The sequence below is a fragment of the Macrotis lagotis genome, chromosome 2 (assembly GCF_037893015.1).
Source record: "Macrotis lagotis isolate mMagLag1 chromosome 2, bilby.v1.9.chrom.fasta, whole genome shotgun sequence".
Classification (NCBI taxonomy): Eukaryota; Metazoa; Chordata; class Mammalia; order Peramelemorphia; family Peramelidae; genus Macrotis; species Macrotis lagotis.
In genome coordinates this window covers 279,220,869-279,244,975 of record NC_133659.1, presented here as the reverse complement: position 1 = coordinate 279,244,975, position 24,107 = coordinate 279,220,869, and the positions used below count along the sequence as shown (strand labels likewise).

The window sequence follows — 24,107 nt, the reverse complement described above, 5'->3', positions numbered from 1 at the left end:
GTACAGTCTTGAAGGATTCCATGAGATTGAACTGAGGATGGAGGGTTTTCCAGCCATGGGGAAGAGCTTATACAAAGACAGAAATGAGGGATGAATTCTAGTATATGAGGAACAGAACACAGACCGGTATGGCTGAACAGTGAAAATGCATAGAAAGGAGTAAAGTGAAAGAAGACTACAAACATCGGCAGACACCAGGCTGTGAAGAGTTTTAACTGACATATGGTAGGGTTTTATTTGATCCTGGAAAGATAATGGGAAATCATTGGATACATAGTCAGATCTATTTGGGGAAAATCACTCTGATGATTGTGTGGAGAATACATTAAAGTGGGAAGAAACAAGGTAGGAGGAGAAGGAGTTCTGATTTAGGAGGCTGTTGCAATAGTCCAGATGACAGGTGATCAAGTTCTGACCTAGGATGGTGGCTCTGTGAATAGGAGGGAAGGGGACCACTAGGAAAGATATTAATGAGATAGTAACAATAAGACTGGGCACCTGATGGGATATTCGGAGTGAGTGAGGATGTGGAGAGAAAGCTAAAACCAAGGTTGTGAACATGGAAAAGTAGAGGGAAGGGGTGGGATTGGGGGAAAAAAAGATCATGACTTCTGTTTTAGACATTGAATTTGAGATAGCTATGAACCAGATCACCTAGGTAGTATAGTGGATAAAGAAGTGGGCTTGGAATAAGGAAGATTCATCTTCCTAAGTTCAAATCTGGCTTCAGACACTAACTACATGACCCTGAGTAAGCCACTTAATCTTGTTTGCCTTGGTTTCCTCATCTGTAAAATGAACTGGAAAAGGAAATGGCAAACCACTCCAGTATCTTTGCCAAGAAAACCCCAAATGGGAGGGAGGGGGCAGCTAGGTGTCACAGTGTCTAGAGCACCAGCCCTGGAGCCCAGAGGACCTGAGTTCAAATATGGCCTCAGACACTTAATACTAATTACCTAGCTGTGTGACCTTGGGCAAGTCACTTAACTGCATTGCCTTGCAAAAAAAATCCTAAATGGGGTCAGAAGTCATTCACAATTGAAAAAATGACTAAATAACAAAACAAATTCAAAATATCCAGTAAGCAATTCTTGACTAAACTTCAAAATCATGAGGATATTAAATTCAACAAGCATTTATTAAATACTTACAGGAATATAAAGACTTAGTGTCACCCCCCAGCACTTAGAATAGCACTATAAGCTGCAGCTAAGTGGATAGAACACCAATCCTGGAGTCAGGAGGACTTGAGTTCAAATCCATTCTCAGATGCTTGATATTTACTAGCTGTGTGACCTTGGGCAAGTCATTAACTCTGTTGCCCCCCCCCCCCAAAAAAAGAATAGTACTTCACACAAAGTAGATACTTAATATCTGTTGTATTAATTGTTATATCTTTGGTTCCCCAAACAAGCAGCTTTTAGTATCTAGCATCAACTACTCACTTTCCCCCAAAAAATTGTCTTTTTCAGTCTTTTCATTTCCTTTTCTCTCCTCTTCTCCCAAGCAATATCAGAAAGAAAGTTTCAAATGGAAATGAGTGGTCTTTGGCACCTACCTATCTTCCTTCTTTCCTTCCTTTCTTCTTTCCTTCCTTCCTTCCTACCTACCTTCCTAAAATATATGTTTTTAAATAAAAGGTAGAGGGGGTCAAATACCTTGATAGGGACATTGGGAAGTGACTCTTGAACAGGGTCAGAGGAGTCTAATAATTCCAAGAGGCAAAAGGGTTGAGTGATGAGATAGGCAGAGAAAGCAGTGGAGACAGGGTTAGTCTGCTACAATAGTATCCTTCTTCACTCTTCACCATTAAAGGTGGCACTCACCTGGGTTCTTGAAGCATTGTTTAGAATGATGCTTAGTGTTTGAAAAGAGTTTATTCCCTAGAAGGCTTTATCACCCTGACTTTTCTTTAAAAATTTTGCTAATCTTCACATTAACAAGGCTGGAATCCTGAGAGTTATGGTCATAACCCCATTGGTTATCAGAAATAATTGCAGCCTACTAGTGCCATGTAGTGAAACAAAGTGGAGTAAAAAGGATCATTAGGCAATATTAAAAATTGGACATCCTAAATACAAAAATCAGGAAAGTTTCCTAAATAAGCTTCATTTAAATATGTGGAAATTGTCTTTTAACCACACATTTCTCCTCTTATGCAATTGAAAAATTAGCACAATATAAATGACAGATAAGTTAATTTAAGGAAATATTCCAGATGGAATATATAATTTAGATGTTATTTTAAAGTATATATGGTAATTCAAACTAGAGTTACAAAGTATTTTTTTTTGTCAAATACTTTCTAGTTGACACCTTCAAGGGCCTTATTTTAACAGATAAGATTAGTAAAAGGTTTATCAATTTCTTGGATATAAATGGATTCAGTTTGACAAATAAACCTTAAATGTATGCCACTTGCAAGTCTCTACAGGTGCTAGACATAAAAACTTAAATATAAAATATTCTCGGCCTTCAAGGAGTTAATATTTGTTGGGGGGACTGCAATGTGCACATAAAAAAGTAAATGAAAAATAAATTGAGAAGTGAGAAAGTAGGAAATGAGAAGTATCTTTATTGAGGAGATGGTGCTTTCAAAGCACTGAAATTTCAAAACAGATTCTAAAAAAACTAAAGGCAACACCACCTTCAGAGACATCAGGTAAGGGAATTAGGCACTTCATAGGAGAGCATTAAAGAAAGTTAATTGGGGTGGGGAAGAATTGCCATAAAGAAATGAGAGCCCAGTTGAGACTGATAGTTGGCAAGGATTTGTATTGGAACCATTTGACAAAATTAATTTCATGACTTCTTCCAGCAACATTAAGCACCTTGGGAATAAGAACAAAGAAAATCTATGATTAAGGTTGACAGGAAGTGAATAGAAATGGAATAAGGGAACCTCCATTAACTATATAGAAACATAGGAGGAAAGTGAGGTTGCATATACTGGGCATTGTATAAAAAAATGAAATAGTCCCTTGCCTTTAAGGAGTTTATATTACACAAGGTAAAGAACATGTACACATATAAGTTAATATAAAATATATTTTTAAAAATAAAAAGTAATGGGGGCAGAGGGAGGGGGAACAGAACTATCAGCTTGGAGATTGGGAAATAGGTCAGAGGAATCTAAGAATTCCAAGAGGCAGAAGAGTTGAGTGATGACAGGAAGAGAAAGCAGTGGAGACAGGGTTGGTCTGCTGCAATGGTATTTTTCCTCACTCTTAAGCATCATGGGCCACTCTTAACTGGGTTCTTGAAGCACTGTTTAGAACAACTGTTCTAAACAATGCTTAGTATTTGAAAACAGCTTATTCCCTAGAAGACTTTACTGCCCTAACTTCTTACATTCTTGCCTTAACTCTTGCCTGATCAATAAAAAAAGTATTTTCTAAGCAGTTATATTGGCTCTGTCCACACACATCAAAATCATCCCTAAATTAAGCTATCTCAAACTGGGACTTCATTTAATTTGTATAAAAAGTTAAAATATACTATTTTCTCTAATAATAATAATAATAATAGGATGGTGATTATACACATTATTTATGTTAAAAAAAAAAACACCCTACCAAAGACCTTTTTATATTCTTTCCACGGCATGTGTTCCCAACACTTGTGGCAAGTTTCCTTAGCATCTAGACTCATGAACAAAAAAACAAAAGTAGAGATGTTGTTCTGTAATTACTGTTTAATATTTATTGACTACTCTTGCAAAGGCCTAAAATGATGTAATTACCTCCTTAAACTATACTCCCTAGCAGTGGCCATTCCAAAAGTCTCTTGAGTTAAATTACCCCCAACAAATGTAAATAAACAAATATGAAACTCCAGGACTTGAGTTCTTTCCATTTGATATGTTAATCCTTGTTACAATCAGCTTATCTTAAAATACACAAGGATAACTTTACTGTTTATTGAAAAAGAAAGTAAATAGTTTAGAATTTAGAGACACCTAAAAACAAACAAAAAAAGCCTAGTATCCTAGGAAAAAGGGGAAAGGGTTTGAGTAGGCTTTGAAGGAAGAAAAGATTTAGATTAGAATTGAAAGAGGATTGCCTTCCTAGATAACCTTGGGAATAAAATGATCTGGGAGAAAGTGTAGCACAATTTATAGAACACCAGAGTCAAGAAGAACAGAGTTCAAATGTGGCCTCTGACACTACTTGTGTGACCTTGGGCAAGTCATTTAACACTCTTGGCTTTGATTTCCTCTTCTATAAAATGATCTAGAAAAGGAAAATCTCTCCAATATCTTTGCCAAGAAAACGCCAAATGGGTTCACATGGAATTAAACATGCCTGAAAGACTACAAGAACTACAACAATAAAAAGTGACCCCTCATCCAAATCCACCTCATGTTCCTGTCATGGTATCACCTTCCTAATGTCATGATCTTCTTTGAGAATGAAGGACAAACATCACTGAACTGTTAAGAATATAAATCGATTTTTGTGGATGACAATTAATTTGGTTTCGTTCTGCTGTAGTAGATGGTAAAAGACCTGAATTCTAGTCATAGTTTTACCACAAACTAGATATGTGAATTTGGCAAATTAATTTCCTTTTCTGAGTCTCAATTTCCTTATCTATAATAGATGGGTTACTTTTCCTTCCCTTTCTAATCCACAAGTTAGGTATTAGAGATACAAAGACAAAAATCAAATAGTCCCTCCCCTCAAGAAGGTTAATTCTATCATGAGATATATGTAGGTATATAAATATACGTAAAATATTTACTTTTTTGAGAAAAAGTTCTGGGGGGGTTGCAGGGATGTGAAATGGAGAGTAGAGTCATTAATTAGAAAAGGTAGAAGGTAGTAGTTGAGTTTTGGAGAAAACTAGGGATTTCAAAAGATCAAGATAAGGAGAGAGTATTGGAATGGCATATGAAGATGGGGACAGAATGTCTTACTTGAAGCATAGTAAGGTCAATTTGAATAGGTAGGTAGGTAGGTAATTGGGTGAGTGAGAGAGGAGAAAAGAGAGAAGGGAGAGAAAAGAAAAAAGAAGAGAGAGAAGAAAAGAAATAGAAGAGAAGAAGAAATTTACTCTATTAAGCCCTATGCTTGAACATAGAAATATAAGCAAACTAATACTTATATTCAAGGAGTCCCATCAATTTTATTCTCAAAATATCTCTGATACTCGACACCTAATCATCATTCTTGTTGCCTTCATCCTGGTATAGTCACTCATCTTCTTTCATTTAAACTATTTTTATAGCCTCCTAACTGAAGCTACTGTCTCCAATCTCACCCTTCTCCAAACCATCAATCATACTACTGTCAAGAGAATCTATTAAATGACTCTGAACACACAACACCTTCAGTGATTTCCCATGGCTTACCAAATAAAGCATAAGCTCTTGATCTTGGCATTCAACCACAGATTTTGTATTCTGTACATCTGTACAATCTGCTTTACCAATCGTATCCTACTTTGCAGCTTTTCATGTATTCTGATCCAACTAAACTGGACTGCTTCTCAACATCTGTTCTTATCCTGCTCTGTATTGTCTCTATACTTTTGTTTTTGTCAGAGAGAGAGAGAGAGGGAACAAGAACAAAGAAATGTCCCACCATTGCTCCCTGTTGAAATCATTCCTTTCCAAAATTAAAAGAACCTACACATACAAAAACAGCTCTTTTTGTGGTAGCAAAAAATTGTAAATTGACGAGATGGGGATCAGTTGGGGAATGACTGAATAAATTGTGGTTTCTGAATATAATGGGACACTTGTACTTTAAGAAATGATGAGCAGGGGCGGCCAAGTGGCCTAGTGGATAAAGCACCAGCCCTGGAGGCAGGAGTACCTAGGTTCAAATCTGTTCTCAGACACTTATTACCTAGCTGTGTGGCCTTGGGCAAGCCACTTAACCCCATTTGCCTTGCAAAAAGAAAAAACCTAAAAAAAAAAATGCTAAACCTTGATGCATTAGAATAATAGGGGTAAACATAAGAGAATACTTGATCTTTGGACAACAAACTTCAGAGCTGAAAGACTTTTGGATTTTGAAGCAAATCATGAGTAGTCCTTAATTCTTTCCTACTGCTTTTCATGACATCATGAGCTACCCTATTAGAGTTACTCTATAAGAACATCAGAGCTACTCTATCCTCTACCACACTCTCTTTTGGCTCCCCAGAATTCTTGGTTTGTAACTCACTCTTGCTGGGACTTGTTCTGAGGAGTAAAAGGAAAACATTTATACGACTACTCCAGTGTTTATTTTTTTCCCAAAGGGTACAGGCATGATAAGCCCAAACTCCAATCTGGCTCACTAAAATATATTGACCAAGGGAGATTTATTAGACAGTGTAGACAGCACCAAGGTCAATATGAAAGGCTGTTATTCAGTCTCAGAAAATATTCATATTTAGGGGCGACTAGGTGGCATAGTGGATAAAGCACCGACTCTGGAGTCAGTAGTACCTGGGTTCAAATCTGGTCTCAGACACTTAATAATTACCTAGCTGTGCAGCCTTGGGCAAGCCACTTAACCCCGTTTGCCTTGCAAAAACCTAAAAATAAAATTCACATTTAAAGTCACATATTCATATTTAAGGCTTTGTTCAAGATACACTTGTGAGGGTTTTTTTTTTAATTTTATGCACTTCTTTTATGCTGAAGAAATTCCACACCTAATCTACCTTTTATATTACATACCTACCCACTCCTTTTTGGGAACACTCTAGATATGAACCATACCTAACCTTTAAGTAATTCTCCTCAAGTCTCTATAGTGGGGGGGGGGGGGGGGGGGAACAAGACCTCTCTCTGTGAGACCAAACCTTGCCTAAAACAGGACCTATCCATGCACATGAATCAAGTTCTAAGATCTTCTTTAGAAGGAAACCCCTAGTTTCAGAAGTAAGTCTTTGTTATAAGGCTTTTTGTTGATGATTTTTGGTTTTGTTTTTTTATTTTTGCAAGGCAATGGGATTAAGTGACTTGCTAAAGGTCACACAGCTAGATAGTTATTAAGTGTCTGAAGTCGAATTTGAACTCAGATCCTCCTGACTCCAAGGCCAGTGCTCTATCTGCTGCACCACCTAACCACCCTTGTTGGTTATTTTAGGATCATTATCTGTGATTTAATTGATATAGGGAATTCCTGATCAGAAAACTTCATCCTCCAATGTAGGAAAAATAACTGTCATACAACTTACAGTCTTAAAGCATTGCCTAGTCAGTAAGTTAAGCAAATTACCCAACTTCAGTTAACTACTATACATTAAAGGTAGGACTTGAACATAGAACTTTCTGACTCTGAAGTCAGTTCTCTATTACACCATGCTGCTTCTCTTTTATTAAGTTATTTAATAGTAATGGCAACAAAGATATATAATACTCTTTAAGGTTTATGAAATACTTTCCCTTTTTGTTTATTAAAGAAATATTTTATTTATTTTGAATTTTACAATTTTCCCCCTAACCTTGCTTCCCTCCCCCCACCCCCCTACAGAAGGTAGTATGTTAGTCTTTACATTGTTTCCATGGTATACACTGATCTAAGTTGAATGTAATGAGAGAGAAATTGTAACCTTGAGGAAGAAAAATAAAGTATACAAGATAGCAAAATTACATAGTAAGATAATGGTTTGTTTTGTTTTTTGAAATTGAAGGTTATAGTCTTTGTTCAAACTCCACAATTCTTTCTCGATACAGATGGTATTCTCCATCTCAGATAAGCAGATACCCCCAAAATTGTGCCTGATTGTTGTACTGATAGAATGAGCAAGTCCATTAAGGTTGATCATCACCCCCCATCTTGATGTTCATCTGGTTCTGCTCATCTCACTCAGCATCAGTTCATGCAAATCCTTCCATACTTCCCTGAATTCCCATCCCTCCTGGTTTCTAATAGAACAATAGTGTTCCATGACATACATATACCAGTTTGTTCAGTCATTTCTCAAGTGAAGGACATTCACTTAAATTTCCAAATCTTTGCCACCACAAACAGTGCTGCTATAAATATTTTTGTATAAGTGATGTTTTTACCCTTTTTCACAATCTCTTCAGGGTATAAACCCAGCAGTGGTACTGCTGGATCAAAGGGTATGCACATTTTTGCTGCCTTTTGGGCATAATTCCAAATTGCTCTCCAGAAAGTCTGGATGAGTTCACAGCTCCACCAACAATGTATTAGTGTCCCAGATTTTCCACATCCCTTCCAACATTGATCATTGTCCTTTCTGGAATACTTTCTTTTTTAATAAAATTATTAAATCCTTAACATTTTTCTAATTACATCCAAAAAATTTTTGACATTGATTTTTGTAAGATTTTAAGTTCTAAAATTTTCTCACACCTTCCTTTCCTTTCCCCCCATCTCAAGACAGCAAGCAATCTACTGTAGGTGATACATGTACAATCATGTAAAAATATGATAATGATAATCATGTTGGAAAGAAGAATCAGAATTAAAGGCAAAATCATGAGAAAGAAAAAAAATAGTGAAAATAGTATGCTTGGATCTTCATTCATGCGGCAGCTAGGTGGAGCAGTGGATAGAGCACTGGCCCTGGAGTCAGGAGGACCTGAGTTCAAATCTGACCGCAGACACTTAATTATTGCCTAGCTGTGTGACCTTGGGCAAGTCACTTAACTCCATTGCCTTAAATTAAAAAAAAATTTAAAAGGCGGGTGATCTTCATTCAAACTTTATAGTTCTTTCTGTGGCTGTAGTTAGCATTTTCCATCACAAGTCTTTTGGAATTGTCTTGGATCATTCTATTGCTGAGAAGAGCTAAGTTTATTATAGTTTGATGTTGCTACTACTGTGTACATTCTCCTGGTTCTGCTCACTTCACTCAACATCAATTCATGTAAATCTTTCCAAGTTATATGAAATATTTTCTTGGCAACCTTGTAGACTAGACCTTAAAGAAAAAGAGAATTTTTCCCTCATGTGGATCCTCTCTTTACTAATAAATAGAAATAATTTAGTTAAGTTCTATATATCCTCTTAATACTTAAATGATTTGTGATCCCTTGTAGTAATTGATGCACATCCACACCCTCTCATTCTGTGTGACTCTCTATTCTTCCATAAATTCTAAAGAGAAAATTCAGACAACATCCTTTATTGCTTTTTATTATTCCATGGGAACCAGTTGTTTTTGTTGTTGCTACTGCTGTTGTTTTTTGTTATCCCTCATTCTTGCCATATGAACAGTCTACATCCTTTCCTGGGTAAACTTCTTACTAATCTGCTCTCTAAAACTGGCTCCCATTTCTAACTTACCTTCATCTGACAACTATATCATCCTTTTAGCTACTCAAGTATAAAACTATACATCATCTTGGATGAGTTCAGAAAGTAAATAAAAAGAACACTCTCTTAATTTCATAAGAATATGGATCTTAAAATGGAAATTAATTTGTATATTATTTTTCAAAGTTAAATCAGACTTGTAAAAATGAAAAGGATCATTCATGCAACTGCCCCTATCCCATAGTCATAAGTCTAAGAACTTTTTTTAAAAAATGTTATTTATTTATTTATTTACTTAAGGCAATGGGGTCACATAGATAGGCAATTATTAATTGTCTAAGGTCTAATTTGAACTCATCCTCCTGACTCCAGTGCCAGTGCTCTATCCACTGTGTCACCTAGCTGCCACTTTGTGCTACCTAGCTACCCCCAGTCTAAGAACTTAGCAGCTTCTCTGTTCACTGATTCAGTGACTGGTTGAAAAATACAGCAATTATATAATTTTCTTTAATTTATAGTACCTAGCAAGTTACTAATAATCAAAATGTGTCAAGTAACAACAAATATTATGACAGCAAGTGACCAACTGTTCCTACAATTAGAGATAAGTACAATTAATTGCACCTATAATTAAATCATGTAAATATAAGTATATTGAGGCCAAAATCAGCTCTCTATTCTTTCTACCCTCACTTCCTCATAGAATTTATTCATTCCCATTACTTTGAAGATCACCTCTATACAACTGACATTCTAGCTCTGCATTTAATTTATACTAAAATACCATGTTTGTCCAAATGCCTTTGAGATATTTACATTATCAGTCATCTTACATCAAACACAGTATGATCAATATGATTATCTTTTGTCTACCTTCAAAATAGGCACTTAAATGGTAGCTGAACTGACTGACTATGCCATGTAGATTCTATCTGAAAATTCTTTGCTCATATTCTACATTTTATTCCGTTCTCCAAAGTTTCAATGCTTTTAAAAAAGTATTTGTGGGGCAACTAGGTGGTGCAGTGGATAGAGCACCGGCCCTTAAGTCAGTAGGACCTGAGTTCAAAATAAGGCTCAGATACTTAACAATTGCTTAGTTGTGTGACCTTGGGCAAGTCACTTAACCCCATTACCTTAAATAAATTTTTTAAAAAAGAAAAAAAGGTATTTGCAAGTGGCAATCAGGTGGAAAAGTGGATAAAGCACTAGCCCTAAAATCACTTAACCCCAATTATCTTAAAAAAATTTTTTTAAGTATTTGCATTTGAACAATTCTAGAGTCTAAAAGACTTGTGATGGAAAATGCCATCCAAATCCAGAGAAAAACTATGGATGCTGAATATATACTATGTTTACTTTTCAGAACTTGTTTTATGTCTTTTCTTTCTCGTGTATTTTCTCCTTTAATTCTAATTCTTCTGACTAATATGGAAATATGTCAAACTTGATTGAACATGTATAACATATCATATCATACTGCTCACTACCATGGGGAGAGGGAAGGAAAGGGAGGGTGGTAGAAAAATGTGGAACTCAAAAGCTTACAAAAAGATGAATGCTGAAAACTATTTTTACATATAATAAAAAATAAAGTAACATTTTTAAAAGTATTTGCATTCAAAATACTGTCATCAAAGTTGGGGTGCAGGACCTACCAGATATTGGAGAAATCTACATAAATATGTGAGTTACATGGTCAGATAATTGTTCAATTCTGTTGTAATATAGTATGTAGTGTGTGTGTGTGTGTGTGTGTGTGTGTGTGTGTGTGTGTAAGGGAATAATATGAGATAAGGCTGGAAAGATAGGGAATTGCCACATTACAGAGGGCCATCAGGAGGCAATGGGGAGAAAATATTTTCGAGCAGAAGTGATGTGACCAGATTATAGATAAGAAAGACAATTTTGGTAGTAATATGAAGGATGGATTAGAATGCTAGGTGGGGTGTGATAAGTATTTTTCAAGTATTTACAAAGTAATATTTTTTTAGTTTTTTTAGGTTTATTTTTTTCTTTTTTTTGCAAGGCAATGGGGTTAAGTGGTTTGCCCAAGACCACACAGTTAGGTAATTAGTAAGTGTGTGAGGCTGGATTTGAACTCAGGTACTCCTGACTCCAGGGCCGGTACTCTACCCACTGCAACACCTAGCTGCCCCCAAAGTAATATTTTTTTTTTAAATTTTGAAAGATGATATTATGAAAGAAGGATTAGATTCTCTTTGCTTGGTCCTAGAAGATAGAAAAGACTTTTGAGGAGAAATACAGTAAAAAAAGATAGAAAAGGATAAACAGGAAAAAAATAGAATGAGGGAAATACACAGTCATTATAACTGTGAATGTGAACGTAATGTATGATAAGTTGTTTACAAGAAATAGACTTGATACAGAGAGACATAAAAAAGTAAAAAGAAGGGGCTGGAGCAGAATCCATTATACTTCAACTAAGATAAAAAAAGGCAGGGGTAACAATCATGATCTCAGACAAAGCAAAAGCAAAAATAAACTTAAGAAAAAGAGATAAGCAGGAAACTTCATTTTACTAAAAGTTACAATAGGTAATGAAGCAGCACAATTTGGGGCTATCTCTGATGGAGAATACCATCTGTATGCAGAGAAAGAACTGTGGAATTTGAACAAAAAAACCATTATCTTATTATGTAAATTTGCTATCTCTTATATTTTATTTTTCTTCCTTAAGTATATGTTTCTCTCTCAACACATTCAACTTAGATCAATGTAAACAATGGAAACATTGTAAAGACTAACAGACTACCTTCTTTGGGGGATGGGGGGAGGTAAGCAAGAATAGGGGGAAAATTGTAAAACTCAAAATAAATAAAATCTTTCTTTAAAAAAATTAATTAGAGGCAGCTAGGTGGCGCACTGGCCCTGGAGTCAGGAGTACCTGAGTTCAAATCCAGCCTCACATACTTAATAATTACCTAGCTGTGTGGCCTTAAGTAAATCACTTCACTCCGCTACCTTGCCAAAATAAAAAATTTAATTGAGAAATAAATAATTCTAAAGACTGAGTGAGTCAGAGAACAAATCATAAAAATAATAATTTCATTAGAGAATGACAATGCAACAACATACCAAAATTTGTTAGATTCAGTCTTCCTGATTCAAAACGCAGCACTCTATTTTCTATGTCACCATTCTACCAAGCATTTAAAGACCGTATTCCAATATTACATAAACTATTTGAAAAAAAAGGTAAAAAAGGAGTTCTACCAAATTTCTTTTATGACACAAATATGAAGCTGATATATAAACCAGGAAGATTAAAAACAAAGAAAGAAAACTGTAGACCAATTTCCCTAATGATTAATGAAATATTTAAATGAAATACTAGCAAGGAGATTATAGCAATATATCAGGTCCTCCTGACTCCAGGTCCAGTGCTCTATCCACTGTACCACCTAGCTGCTCCAATTATAGCAATATATCACAAAGATTATACATTATAACCAAGGAGGAAGAAATATAAATGAAAAAAGGGTTAGTTAGTTCTTGCAAAGGAGGACCACTTCAACCTCTGAGAACACAAGGGAAAAGGCTAAAGGATGAGAAGATTTAGAGGATTTAGAATTTCTTTAAAATAAGGTTAACCAGGGGTGGCTAGGTGGCGAAGTGGATAGAACACTGACCCTGGAGTCAGGAGGACCTGAGTTCAAATCTGTCCCTAGACACTTAATTACCTAACTGTGTGGCCTTGGGCAAGCCACCACTGCCTTGCAAAAACATAAAAATAAAATAAAAAATGCACACGATGGAGATAAGGGTAACCAAAGAATAGTGTGAGGTAGCTCTAAACACAGTTGGAAGAGAGGTCATTTTCTGAGAGAGGTGTGAAGGTGTCAGAAGCTTGAGAACTTTTGGAACAGCCATTGTGGGGAATGTGATGAATGAATCAAAGATGAATAAGAGATTTTTTCATGAACAAAGTATATATTGTGCACATGGTTATATATGTCCATTAGAATTTTCTAAAAGTGGTTCACAGAAAACACTAAAGAGATATTTTTCTTAATACTGTTTGTCTAGAGGAATATAGTTCATTACAAAAAAAAAACCAGCTGTGAAATGCTCAACTAGGACATACTTAGTTCTTCTTAGCAATAAAAGAATCTAAAACAATTCTAAAAGACTCATGATGGAAAACATGACCCACCTCCAAAGAAAGAACACATGGAATGCAGATGTAAGCATATAATTTCACTTTGGGTTTTTTTGGTCTTGTTTTGTTGTGATGGCTTTTCCCCCTTTGTTCTGCTTCATCTTTCACAAAATGATTAATGTAGAATTATGTTTAACTTGATTGCACATGTATAATCTATATCAGATTACTTAGCATTTGGGGGAGTGGGGTGGTAAGGGAAGGAGAAAAATTTGAAACTCAAAATCTTATAAAACATGAAATAAAAAATTACACTTTTTTTTAAAAACTGCTTTCTTGGCTACTAACCCTTAAAGAGGGAGGGTTGCTCCAAGTTTACATCCATTCTTGAAACCCTCCCACCAAAACTGGTTATATAAATGACTGTCACAAATGGTGATTAAGAAGGAAGTCATTTATCCAAGCAGATAGCAAACAGAAATCAGAGAAGTTATAGAGATTAGAATATGCCAGTAAATATATAAGAATGAATGAACTCATTCAACGGAAGCTAGTTAATCCCAGCTCTACCAAGGGAGATCATATTTTTCTTCTGCAGGAGCTGATTTCATAATCCATTGCTTATGTATTCAGTAATCACAATGATTCAGGATCATCCAGAATGGCTTCAGAAAAACCTGAAAAGAGGGGCAGCTAGGTGGCACAGTGGATAGAGCACTGGCCCTAAAGTCAGGAAGACCTGAGTTCAAATCCAGCCTCAGACACTTAATAATTACCTAGCTGTGTGACCTTGGGCAAGTCATTTAACCCCACTGCCTTGCAAAAACCAAAAAAAAGAAAAAGGAAAAGAAAAATCTGGAAAGACTTAAATGATCTGATTTTAAGTGAGCAAAACCAGTAGGACAATGTCCACAATAATAGCAATATTGTATGATGATCATCTGTGAATGATTTAGTTATGTACTCAGTAACAAAATGATCCAAGATAATTTCAAGGGACTTAGCTACCTCCAAAGAATTAACTAATGTAGATTGAAAGACAGTTTTTTTTTATTTTTCTTGGGGTTTTTTTTTTTAACTCAGGTACTCCTAACTCTTGAGCTGGTGCTCTATTCACTGAGCCACCTAGCCGCCCCTCTGTATGTGGTTTTTGGGGAAATATGGCTAAAACAGAAATACGTTTTGCATGACTGCATATGGATAATCTATATCTATATGGATGCTTCTTTTCTTAAGGGAAAAGGGTGGGGAGGGGAGAGAATTCAAAAAAATTTCTTTAAATAAATGTTAAAATAATTTTTAAAATGTAATTGGAGGGGCAGCTAGGTGGAGCAGTGGATAAAGCACCAGCCTTGGAGTCAGGAGTACCTGGGTTCAAATCTGGTCTCAAACACTTAACAATTACCTAGCTGTGTGGCCTTGGGCAAGCCACTTAACCCCATTTGTCTTGCAAAATACCTAAAAAAGAAATGTAATTGGAAATGTTTAACAAAATAAAAATAAACCAAAAAAGAGTTCAAGCTCATAAAAATTCCCCAAATTAGAAGGCTACAGCTAAATCTGTCTTTGTATAAAATATTTGCTTCTCTAAAACCTTGAGTGGGAGTAACCAACCAGTCAATTACTGGGAACCTTCAGTTTCAGGAGAATAAACCCAGAGCACTTGCTCCAGTAATATAATTAGCTAGGAAAGAAAGAATTTAGATAAACCAGTTCACAATGTTAACAATTTGACAGGTTATACTTACTAAGTGTATCTGAACTTGATGAGAGGACTACAGTGTTTGATTCAAAGGAAGAAACAGTATTTAATACAAAGATGGAGATGGTGGTAGAGTTGTTTAATGGTTTTTCAGTCATGTCCAACTTGTTGTCCTAATTTGATACTGGAGTGGTTTGCCCTTTCCTTCTCCAATTTATTTTACAAATGAGGAAACTGAGGAAAACAGAGGTTAAGTGACTAGTCTAGGGTTACGGAGCTAGTTATCTGAGGCCAGATTTGAACTCAGGAAGTTGAGTCTTCCTTACTTGACCATAGTACTCTATCCACAGAGCCACCTAGCTGCCTCCTCAACCCAAAGGAAGGAATCCCAAGAAGATGGATGAGGAAAGTGGAAAGTTCTTGGGAATTAGGTGGAGAGGGAGACAGCCTTTTAATGAACTCCTCAAAGTGATGAAAATATCTATCACAAATTGTCTACTCAGCTATTTTTAAAAATTGACCTGAATAGGAACATTTTTATCTGTTGCCACAGTAATACTTATGCATCTCTTTGTGGTCTCCAGCAGGCATATTTTTTTTTCTACTCAGACTTTAGGCCAACAGTCCCCAGGGAAAGTCTGAATAGAACATCTATTTTTAGAGTAATAAGGTCTATAAGTATTCTTGGCATGGAAAAATCACCCATAGTGGCCAAGAAAAATGAACTTTGTTTTAAAGATTCTGAGGTATACCTTGCTAAAGTTGGAGACAATCTGGATGGTACATTGTCAGCAAAACCTGAACTAGAAATCATTGCCTCCAGGCAAAAAGACTGAGCCACAACTTGGAAAAGCTAAGCATATAGAAGGTACTATATCAGCAACCAAAAGAAGTAAGATCCTCCATATTTCCCAATTTGAAAAGGACTAAGGATCAGAGTAAGGTCTTTTCAGCCTAATCTGCAAACATGGATAGCAGGATGAACAATAACCTTATCTCAGAACAGGTAATAATAGAAAATTTTGTTTATGACTTCATTTTCTTCTCCTATTGATTAATGATGTAAACAGAAGAATTCCCTTTGGTTTATTCCTCCAGGGATTAGGTAATTTGAATCTTGAGGTGGCCAGATTTTCACTATTGCAAAACATGTAATTGCCTAAGGAATAATACAGATTTTTTCGAGTATTGTAGTCAAGATGGCTATCCCTGGATTATTCATAAGAATATAAGAAGGCTCTTCTGGTTTAGAACCATGGTACCTCTAGCATGGGTTCCTTTCCTACAAGGGATTATTTGGGAGAAGACAAATTTTCTCTTTATAGCATGTCTTAGAAGGTAAAGATCATACTTCCAACCATCACTAATTACTCTTATTAACTCATTATGAAAATGGCATTTCTAATGTCTTTAAAACTTGAAGGCGGGCGGCTAGGTGGCTCAGTGGATAGAGCACTGGCCCTGGAGTCAGGAGTACCTGGGTTCAAATCTGGTCTCAGACACTTAATAATTACCTAGCTGTGTGGCCTTAGGCAAGCCACTTAACCCTATTGCCTAGCAAAAACCTAAAAAAAAAAAAAACTTGAAGACATGTGTGTATATGTGTATGTTATGTGTAATTGTATAATCTTGAAGACAATATAATACACACATATAAATTTATATATTCAACTACATTACCCTGAAAAGTAGTAACAAGTATTTACTTTTAAACAATTGCTTTCAAGGATTAAGATATGCCTTCTAATTAAAATTTTAAGATTATGAAAATATTGGAAAGGCAATGAGCATAATGCATTGACTGTGTTGGCCTTGGAGACAGAAGATTTATGATCCAGGCCTGCCACTGACAAATACCAATTGAGTGAGCCTAGACAAGTTATTCAATTTCTCAGGGCCCCAAGCAGTTATCTAAAATTCCAAGTCATAGGTGTGCTGCCCAAATATATTAGAAGATGAAATTTGCACACTGAGATTTCCATATATTCATAAAATTAGAGAGACAATATGTCATAGTGGATAAGGAAGTGGCCTCAGAAGATCAAGGTTTAAATTCCATTTCTGGTGTATATAATAGCTAGGCTACCCCAGCAAGTCACATAACCTTTCATTGCCCCTGGACAACTCCCCAAGACATAAAGAAGGTACCCTCCATATAACTCTGGAGGAGAAAATGAGACTGGTGACATTGTACAGTCCTACTTCACTTAAATCACTTGCATGTCATGGCATCACCTCCCTGATGTCATAGTTTTCTTCAAGAATGAAATGACAAGGGGCAGCTGGGTAACTCAGGGAATAGTGTACCAGTTCTAGTGTCAAGAGGACCTGAGTTCAACTGTGACCTCAGACACTTAATACTTTACTTAGTTGTGTAACCTTGGGTAAATCATTTGTTTCATCTTGCAAAAACAAAAATAAAAAAGAATGAAGTGACAAAGAACAATTTCAAGTATAGCTGTCTCTCCACAGGTCCACAGTTTCCCTATAGTTCAATCACTCAGCCTATGTCTTTTTAAACAGAAGTCTACAATTTTCAGCAATCAATTAACCTCTATGTGATATATTGGATTCAATTCAACATATATTAGTGAGGTTTCATTGTGTAGTATACAAAATTTATGATCATAAGATACTGTGAAACCAACAAAGTCATCAAGAAGATACACAGGAAACAACTAAGAGACAACATAAGAAAATATAAAGTCAAATGCCATAAATGACAGTTAATATTTCCAGAGCACTTTTCATTTTTTAAAGCACTTGATGTATATTATCTCATTTGAGCCTCATAATAGCCCTGTGAAATATTATTGTTATTATTATTATTATTATCTTATGATTATTCCCTATGAGGAAACTGAGACAGATAGAAGTTAAATGACCTGCTCAGGGTCACACAGGTAATAGGTGTTCTATGCCACATTTAAATTCAGGTCCTCTACCCAATATTACTCCTGGCCACCTGTAAAAAGTATGGAGCATAAAATAGTAGTAATAAAAAAAAATCATTATGGGTCTAAGTGGTCAGAGGTGGTTTCATGGAAGCGGGAGAGAATAGCAGATGATGTCTTAGTTGGGGAGCAAATATAGCCTTGAACAAATATAGCCTAGTACAATGAAAACCCAAAATCTTGCCTCAAACACAGGATTCAAATTAGGGAGTTACATGAATTAAACTTGGATAAGGAGGGTAGGATCAGATTAATAATGACTATTTCTCTCCCTATCTCACTGAGCTTCCCCACATCTCCTCCTTTTTTGGAGAAGGTGTTATTTTGGTTCTTCTAGAATATTTCAAAGTTTATAATGAATTGAAACTCAAATTAGTAAGTCTTGATACTCAGTAGCTTAGGCACAAGTGGGATTTGAAACAAGAGCCTGAAAAAAAAATTCACACACACACACACACACACACACACACACACACACACACACACACAAACACATATATGGACACAACTTTTTATCATGAAGAATAGAATTTCTTTCCTTTGAAAAAGTATATTGTTCAGCCATTTTTTTCAGTCATGACCTACTCTTTGTGATTCCATTTTGGGTTTTCTTGACAAAGATACTAGAGAGGTTTGCTATTTCTTTTTCTACAGATAAGGAAACTAAGGCAAACAAGGTTAAGTGACTTGTCCAGGATCATATAGCTAGTATCTGAGGCCAAATTTGAACTTAGAAAAATGAGTCTTCCTTACTCAAAGTCCAGTATTCTATCCACTATAGCACCTACTTGCCTGACAAAGAATATTAAAAGTAATCTAATAAGTGTCCCTCAATATTTTTTATAATTAAAAAGTGTCCTTCCTTGCACTACCACCCTCTTTCATATTATGTCCTAGGTCTTCATGGCTATTATCTGGTCCTAGGTCTATGCTCAAGAACTCTCTTTTACCAATAGTAATCTGTGGATTCTGTTTCAAGTAATTTTAATAGCTAATATGTGCAGGGCAGCTAGGTGGCACAGTAGATAGGGCACTAGCCCTGGAGTCAGGAGTACCTGAGTTCAAATCTGGTCTCAGCCACTTAATAATTGCCTAGCTGTGTGACCTTGGGAAAGTTACTTAACCCCATTGCCCCTTCAATAAAAAATTCTAAAAAAACAAAAAAAATAGTATGTGCCATTTCTGGCACAATAATGATTTCAGTAATGATGGGAAGGTGAACAGAGGCCAGATAACTCATAAGTTCCTTAAGCTGCCACCAACCAAAGATATCTTAAAATAAAAAATTCCATTTTTTGGCAAGGTAATGGGGTTAGGTGACTTGCCCAAGGTCACACAGCTAAGTAATTATTAAATGTCTGAGGCTGAGTTTGAATTCAGGTCCTCCTGACTCCAAGGCCTGTGCTCTATCCACTACAACAACTAGGTGCCCCTAAAAATTCCATTTTTTTTAGGTTTGTGCAAGGCAAATGGGGTTAAGTGGCTTGCCCAAGGCCACACAGCTAGGTAATTATGAAGTGTTTGAGGCCGGATTTGAACTCAGGTATTCCTGACTCCAGAGCTGGTGCTCTATCCACTGTGCCACCTAGCCCCCCCTAAAAATTCCATTATTAAGAAAACATCCTAAAACAAATAAAAGACCAAGAAGGGAAGCTTGATTAGATGACATTTGGCTTCAAAAGCAATTATGTAATGGAGAGGTTTGTAAAGAGTAACTGTAAAAACTGAGGATAGAGTTGTTATGCTGTAACTGTGACTTTATCAGGAAAGCATATACTATTCAAGACTTCAGACAAAGTAGTCAGTACTGGGCAAATTAGTGATTTCTGTTGTACCTGTAAAGAGGAATTTTTCCATCTGGGGTAAAATAGTAGGGGATAAATTCAGTGATGTAAAGGTAGTGTGATCTTGAAGGTGTTTGTGCAAGTAGAGGTCTCTTGTAGAGTCCAGGCTGCATCTTCATGGTGATCCATAACCAAGAAAATATGCCTTCTGTGACTGGGTTTGGTTTTATCTCTAGCCCTAAATTTAGGATCATAGGTTGAGTTGGAAGAGAGAATAGAGAACAACTGGTCCAATGACTTCATTTTCTAGATTAGAAAACTGAGGCAGAGAATGCCTTGCCTAAGGTCATACAGGTAGGAATTGGTGGAACTGAAAATGAAATCTAGGTTCTTTGGCTCAAAATTCAATGTTCTTTTTACACTTGCTTCTAGAGATGTTCAGTATTGGTCAAATTGTATCCAGACTCAAAGGAAAAATACACAACTCTCTTTTCTTTATACTGTTTGTTTCTCCTACTTTAAAATTTTCATTTCTCTCTCTCTCTCTCTCTCTCTCTCTCTCTCTCTCTCTCTCTCTCTCTCTCTCTCTCTCTCTCTCCCCACCTCCCCCCTCCACTCTGTTTCTCTGTCTCTCTCTTTCTCTCTCTCTATCTATTCTGTCTCTCTCTCCCCCTTTCCCCTGCCTGTCACTCTCACGAGAAACAGTGAAAGCACATTTTTCTTTCAATCTTAACATAAAAAAGTTTTCTAATTAAAAAAAAATAAGCTCATTAAGGTGCTTTTCGAAGAGGCAGAGAGTATTTTTCTGTTAAAGTGGATTTCTTAAAAAAATAAAATAAAGTGGGTTTGTTCTTTCATTTTTTTGTGACTGAATTCAGAACAAAGAATGCTGGTAGAAAAAAAGCTGGTCAGGAACCAGCTGTGCCAGCTTCTCCCTAAGGTGTGCAGAGAACCAGGCAAGGGAAAGTGAAGATAAGGCTAGATACCTTACCCCCATTGGGGGTGGGTGGAATATATTAGGAAAACAGTTCGAAGGGAGAGAAAGCCAAAATGACGATAGGAAAGGAACCTAAATCAATTGGTTCTTCTGAAAAAGTTTGGAGAGGACTTGATTCCTGGGACATAAGGACTGCTGAAAGAAGAGAGGGGTGGCATAAAAGTTTGGGACTTAGGTGGCGCAGTGGATAAAGCACCGGTCCTGGAGTCACGAGTACCCGGGTTCAAATCCGGTCTCAGTCACTTCATAATTACCTAGCTGTGTGGCCTTGGGCAAGCCACTTAACTCCATTTGCCTTGAAAATAAAAGCCTAAAGAAAAAGTTTGTGACTTGAAAGGGCTCCCCTGGGCGCTCTAGTTTTCTCTTACCTGTTTGCCCACACCTTCGCATAGGAGCTCTCAAACAAAAACCCAAAAAACCCAAACACTAGTGAAAGCTGTACTTTTGTTTGGGATCGGAGAAGAGCCTCAGTATTTCTTTTACCTGAATGCTGTTGGGAGGGGGGAGGAGAGGGTAGTTGGTGGAAGGAAAGGGGACCGTCTCTGGGCTAAAGCCGAGCCCCCTGTCCCCACCTGCTCCTCCTGCTCCCCATTCCTGCCGCCCAGCCCGAAGGGAGGGCTGCAGGAAAGCGGAGAGGAGGGCTTCGAGGCGCAGCCCGGGCTTCTCACCAGATCAATGGCCTGGACGTCCTGGAGGGCTACGACCCCTCGGATGGACCTGGGCGGGTTCTCGGTGAGGTAGATGAGCCTGTCGCTGAGCACCACGTACTGGAAAGTCCGGAGCTCGGTGTCGGAGACCACGAGGCAGAGCTCGTAGGCGCGGATGGCATCGTACACCTCCTGCCGCAGGTGCCGCTTCAGGAAGGAATCCAGACTGCTGTTCCTGCGGCAGGGGAAGCCCACCGGACCCGAGCCAGCCATGCACCGCGCCGAGCCTCGGGACGTGGCGCCGGGCGCCCCCAGGCGCCCCCGGACCCCCCTGGACGGCGCCGCCACAGCCTGGAACTGCTCAGGTAAACCGTCGGAGCGCCCCGCCCTCGCCACCCACTAGCCTCGCCTCGCCACTCACCGGTCCTCCCTCCCCCAGGCTTGGAACCCGGGAACGTCACAAAGCTGCCAGGCCCGCCCGTCTCTTCTCAGCCTCCACTCCGGCTTCTCTCCCCTGGCCGGCCCGGGGACTACCCTGCTCCCTTCCGCAAATCCTGGAAGAGGACGGGGATCCTCAGCCCCCCAGTTTAGGAAGTGAACCCACTGTAGGTTCATTCCCTTCCCGCCTTTCCCCTATCATTCACTAGAGATTTTAGTCCACCTCCCCTCTACAAAGAAAAGGTGGGATGGCGTCCTTATAAGCTGTCAGACTAATCATCTTATTTTACAAGTGAAGAAACTGAGATCTAAGAAGGTGAGGTCATTAGACTATTCACCCCAGAGGGGAGCAGGGTGAGAAAGGAGGGTAGAAGGAAATCGTGTCATTTATAAATATCCTTGTGGGTGAGTGTTGAAAAACTTGCATACTATGTAATTGGAATAATAACATAAAATAAAATGTCTTTTGGGGAAAAAATAAGAAGGTGAGTGATTTTTGTCCAAGATAGCCCTTTAATAAAAGATCAAGGATGGTATACCACGGAAGCAATGTAAAACAATGCCTTCTGTGCGGGGTTGGGGGAGGGAAGCAAGAATGGGGGGAATTGTAAAACTCAAAATAAATAAAATCTTTCTAAAAAAAAGCTCATGGATGATTTTTTTTTATCCCTGCAAACTTTAAGGCTAAACCATCTTATTTTACAGATGAAAAGACTGAGATCTAAGAAGGTGAGGTCACTAGACTGTTCACCACTGAGGGGAATAGGGTGGGAAAGGAGGGTGGAAGGAAATTGTGTAATTTTAAAATATCCATGTGGATGAATGTTGGAAAACTTTCATGATATGTAATTGGAAAAATAAAATAAAATATCTTTGGAAAAAAAAGATGAGTGACTATTGCTCAAGATAGTCCTTTAATAAAAGATCAAGGATGATTTTTTTTATCCTTGCAAGCTAGAAGACTAACCCACTTATTTTACAGATGAAGAAACTGAGATCCAAGAAGGTAACTTTTGTCCAACATTTACTTTTTTTTTGGCAAGGCAATGGGGTTAAGTGACTTGCCCAAGGTCACACAGCTAGGCAATTAAGTGTCTGAGGTCACATTTGAACTCAGATCCTCCTGGCCAAAATTATCCTTTAATAAAAAGTCAAGGATGCTTTTTTTTGTCCTTGTAAGCTGGAAGACTAACCATAAGATTTTACAGGTGAAGAAACAGCTCCAAGTAGGTAAGTGACTTTTGCCCTAGATCACACCAGGAGTAGATCAGACAATTGCATTGGAACCCACATGGTCTTGAGTCCTGAGCTTCATGGGCTCTACCACACTCTCTCCTGAGGGGGAGGGGGGAGAGGGGACAGAGAAGCAGGTAGAATAGTGCTCAGGAAAACAATCAGTGTTGGAGAGGTTGTGGGAGAATCTGGTTGATGGAGCTGTGAACTAATCCAATCATTCTGGAGAGCAATTATGAACCTATGCTCAAAGAGCAATAAAACTGATCATTCCCTTTGACTCAGCAATACCAATATTAGGCCTATATCCAGAAGAAATTATAAAAAAATGGGGAAAGTTCCACATGTTCCAAAATAATCATAGCAGTTCTTTTTTGAAGTGGTAAAGAATTGGAAATTGAGGGAATGCTTATCAATTGGGGAATGGCTGTACAAGTAATGCTACATGAATACTATGGAATACTCTTGTTCTATAAGAAACCATGAATGGGGGCGGCTAGATGGCACAGTGCTTAGAGAACCAGCCCTGGAGTCAGGAGTCCCGGAGTTCAAATCCAGCCTCAGACACTTATTAATACTTAGCTGTGTGGCCTTGGGCAAGCCACTTAACTCCATTTGACTTGCAAAAATCTTAAAAAAAGAAATCATGAATGGTCAGACTCTAGAGAAGCTTGGAAAGAATTTCAGGAACTGAGGCTGATGGAAGGGAGAAGAACCAAGAAAACATTGTGTATATTAACAAAATTGTAAATTTTGATGATGCAGATCCTCTCAGCAGTTGAGAAAGCTAGGACAACCCTGGGAGACCTGTTATGGACAATGCCATGTATATCCAAATGAAGAAAACAAAACAAAACAACAAACTGCAGAATCTGAATGAACACTTTACTTTTTTAAAAAATTCATATTTTTCCTTCCTATCTCGTGGTTTTCTACCCTTTTTCCTAATTCCTCATACATAAAATTATTAATATGTAAACATTATACACAAATGTACATGTA

General features: G+C 37.5%; 1 protein-coding gene across 4 annotated transcripts in view; it reads right to left on the bottom strand.

Moving 5' to 3' along the window:
- Positions 1-21,832, bottom strand: part of C2H12orf56 (chromosome 2 C12orf56 homolog) — a 116,674-nt gene extending 94,842 nt beyond the window's left edge. For all 4 annotated transcript variants that reach the window (XM_074220785.1, XM_074220786.1, XM_074220787.1 and 1 more), the window contains exon 1: positions 21,456-21,832. In XM_074220785.1, the coding sequence (XP_074076886.1) occupies positions 21,456-21,707 (252 nt within the window). In that variant the 5' untranslated portion in view covers positions 21,708-21,832. The remainder of the gene's footprint in view (positions 1-21,455) is intronic.
- Between the last annotated feature and the right edge of the window lie 2,275 nt (positions 21,833-24,107).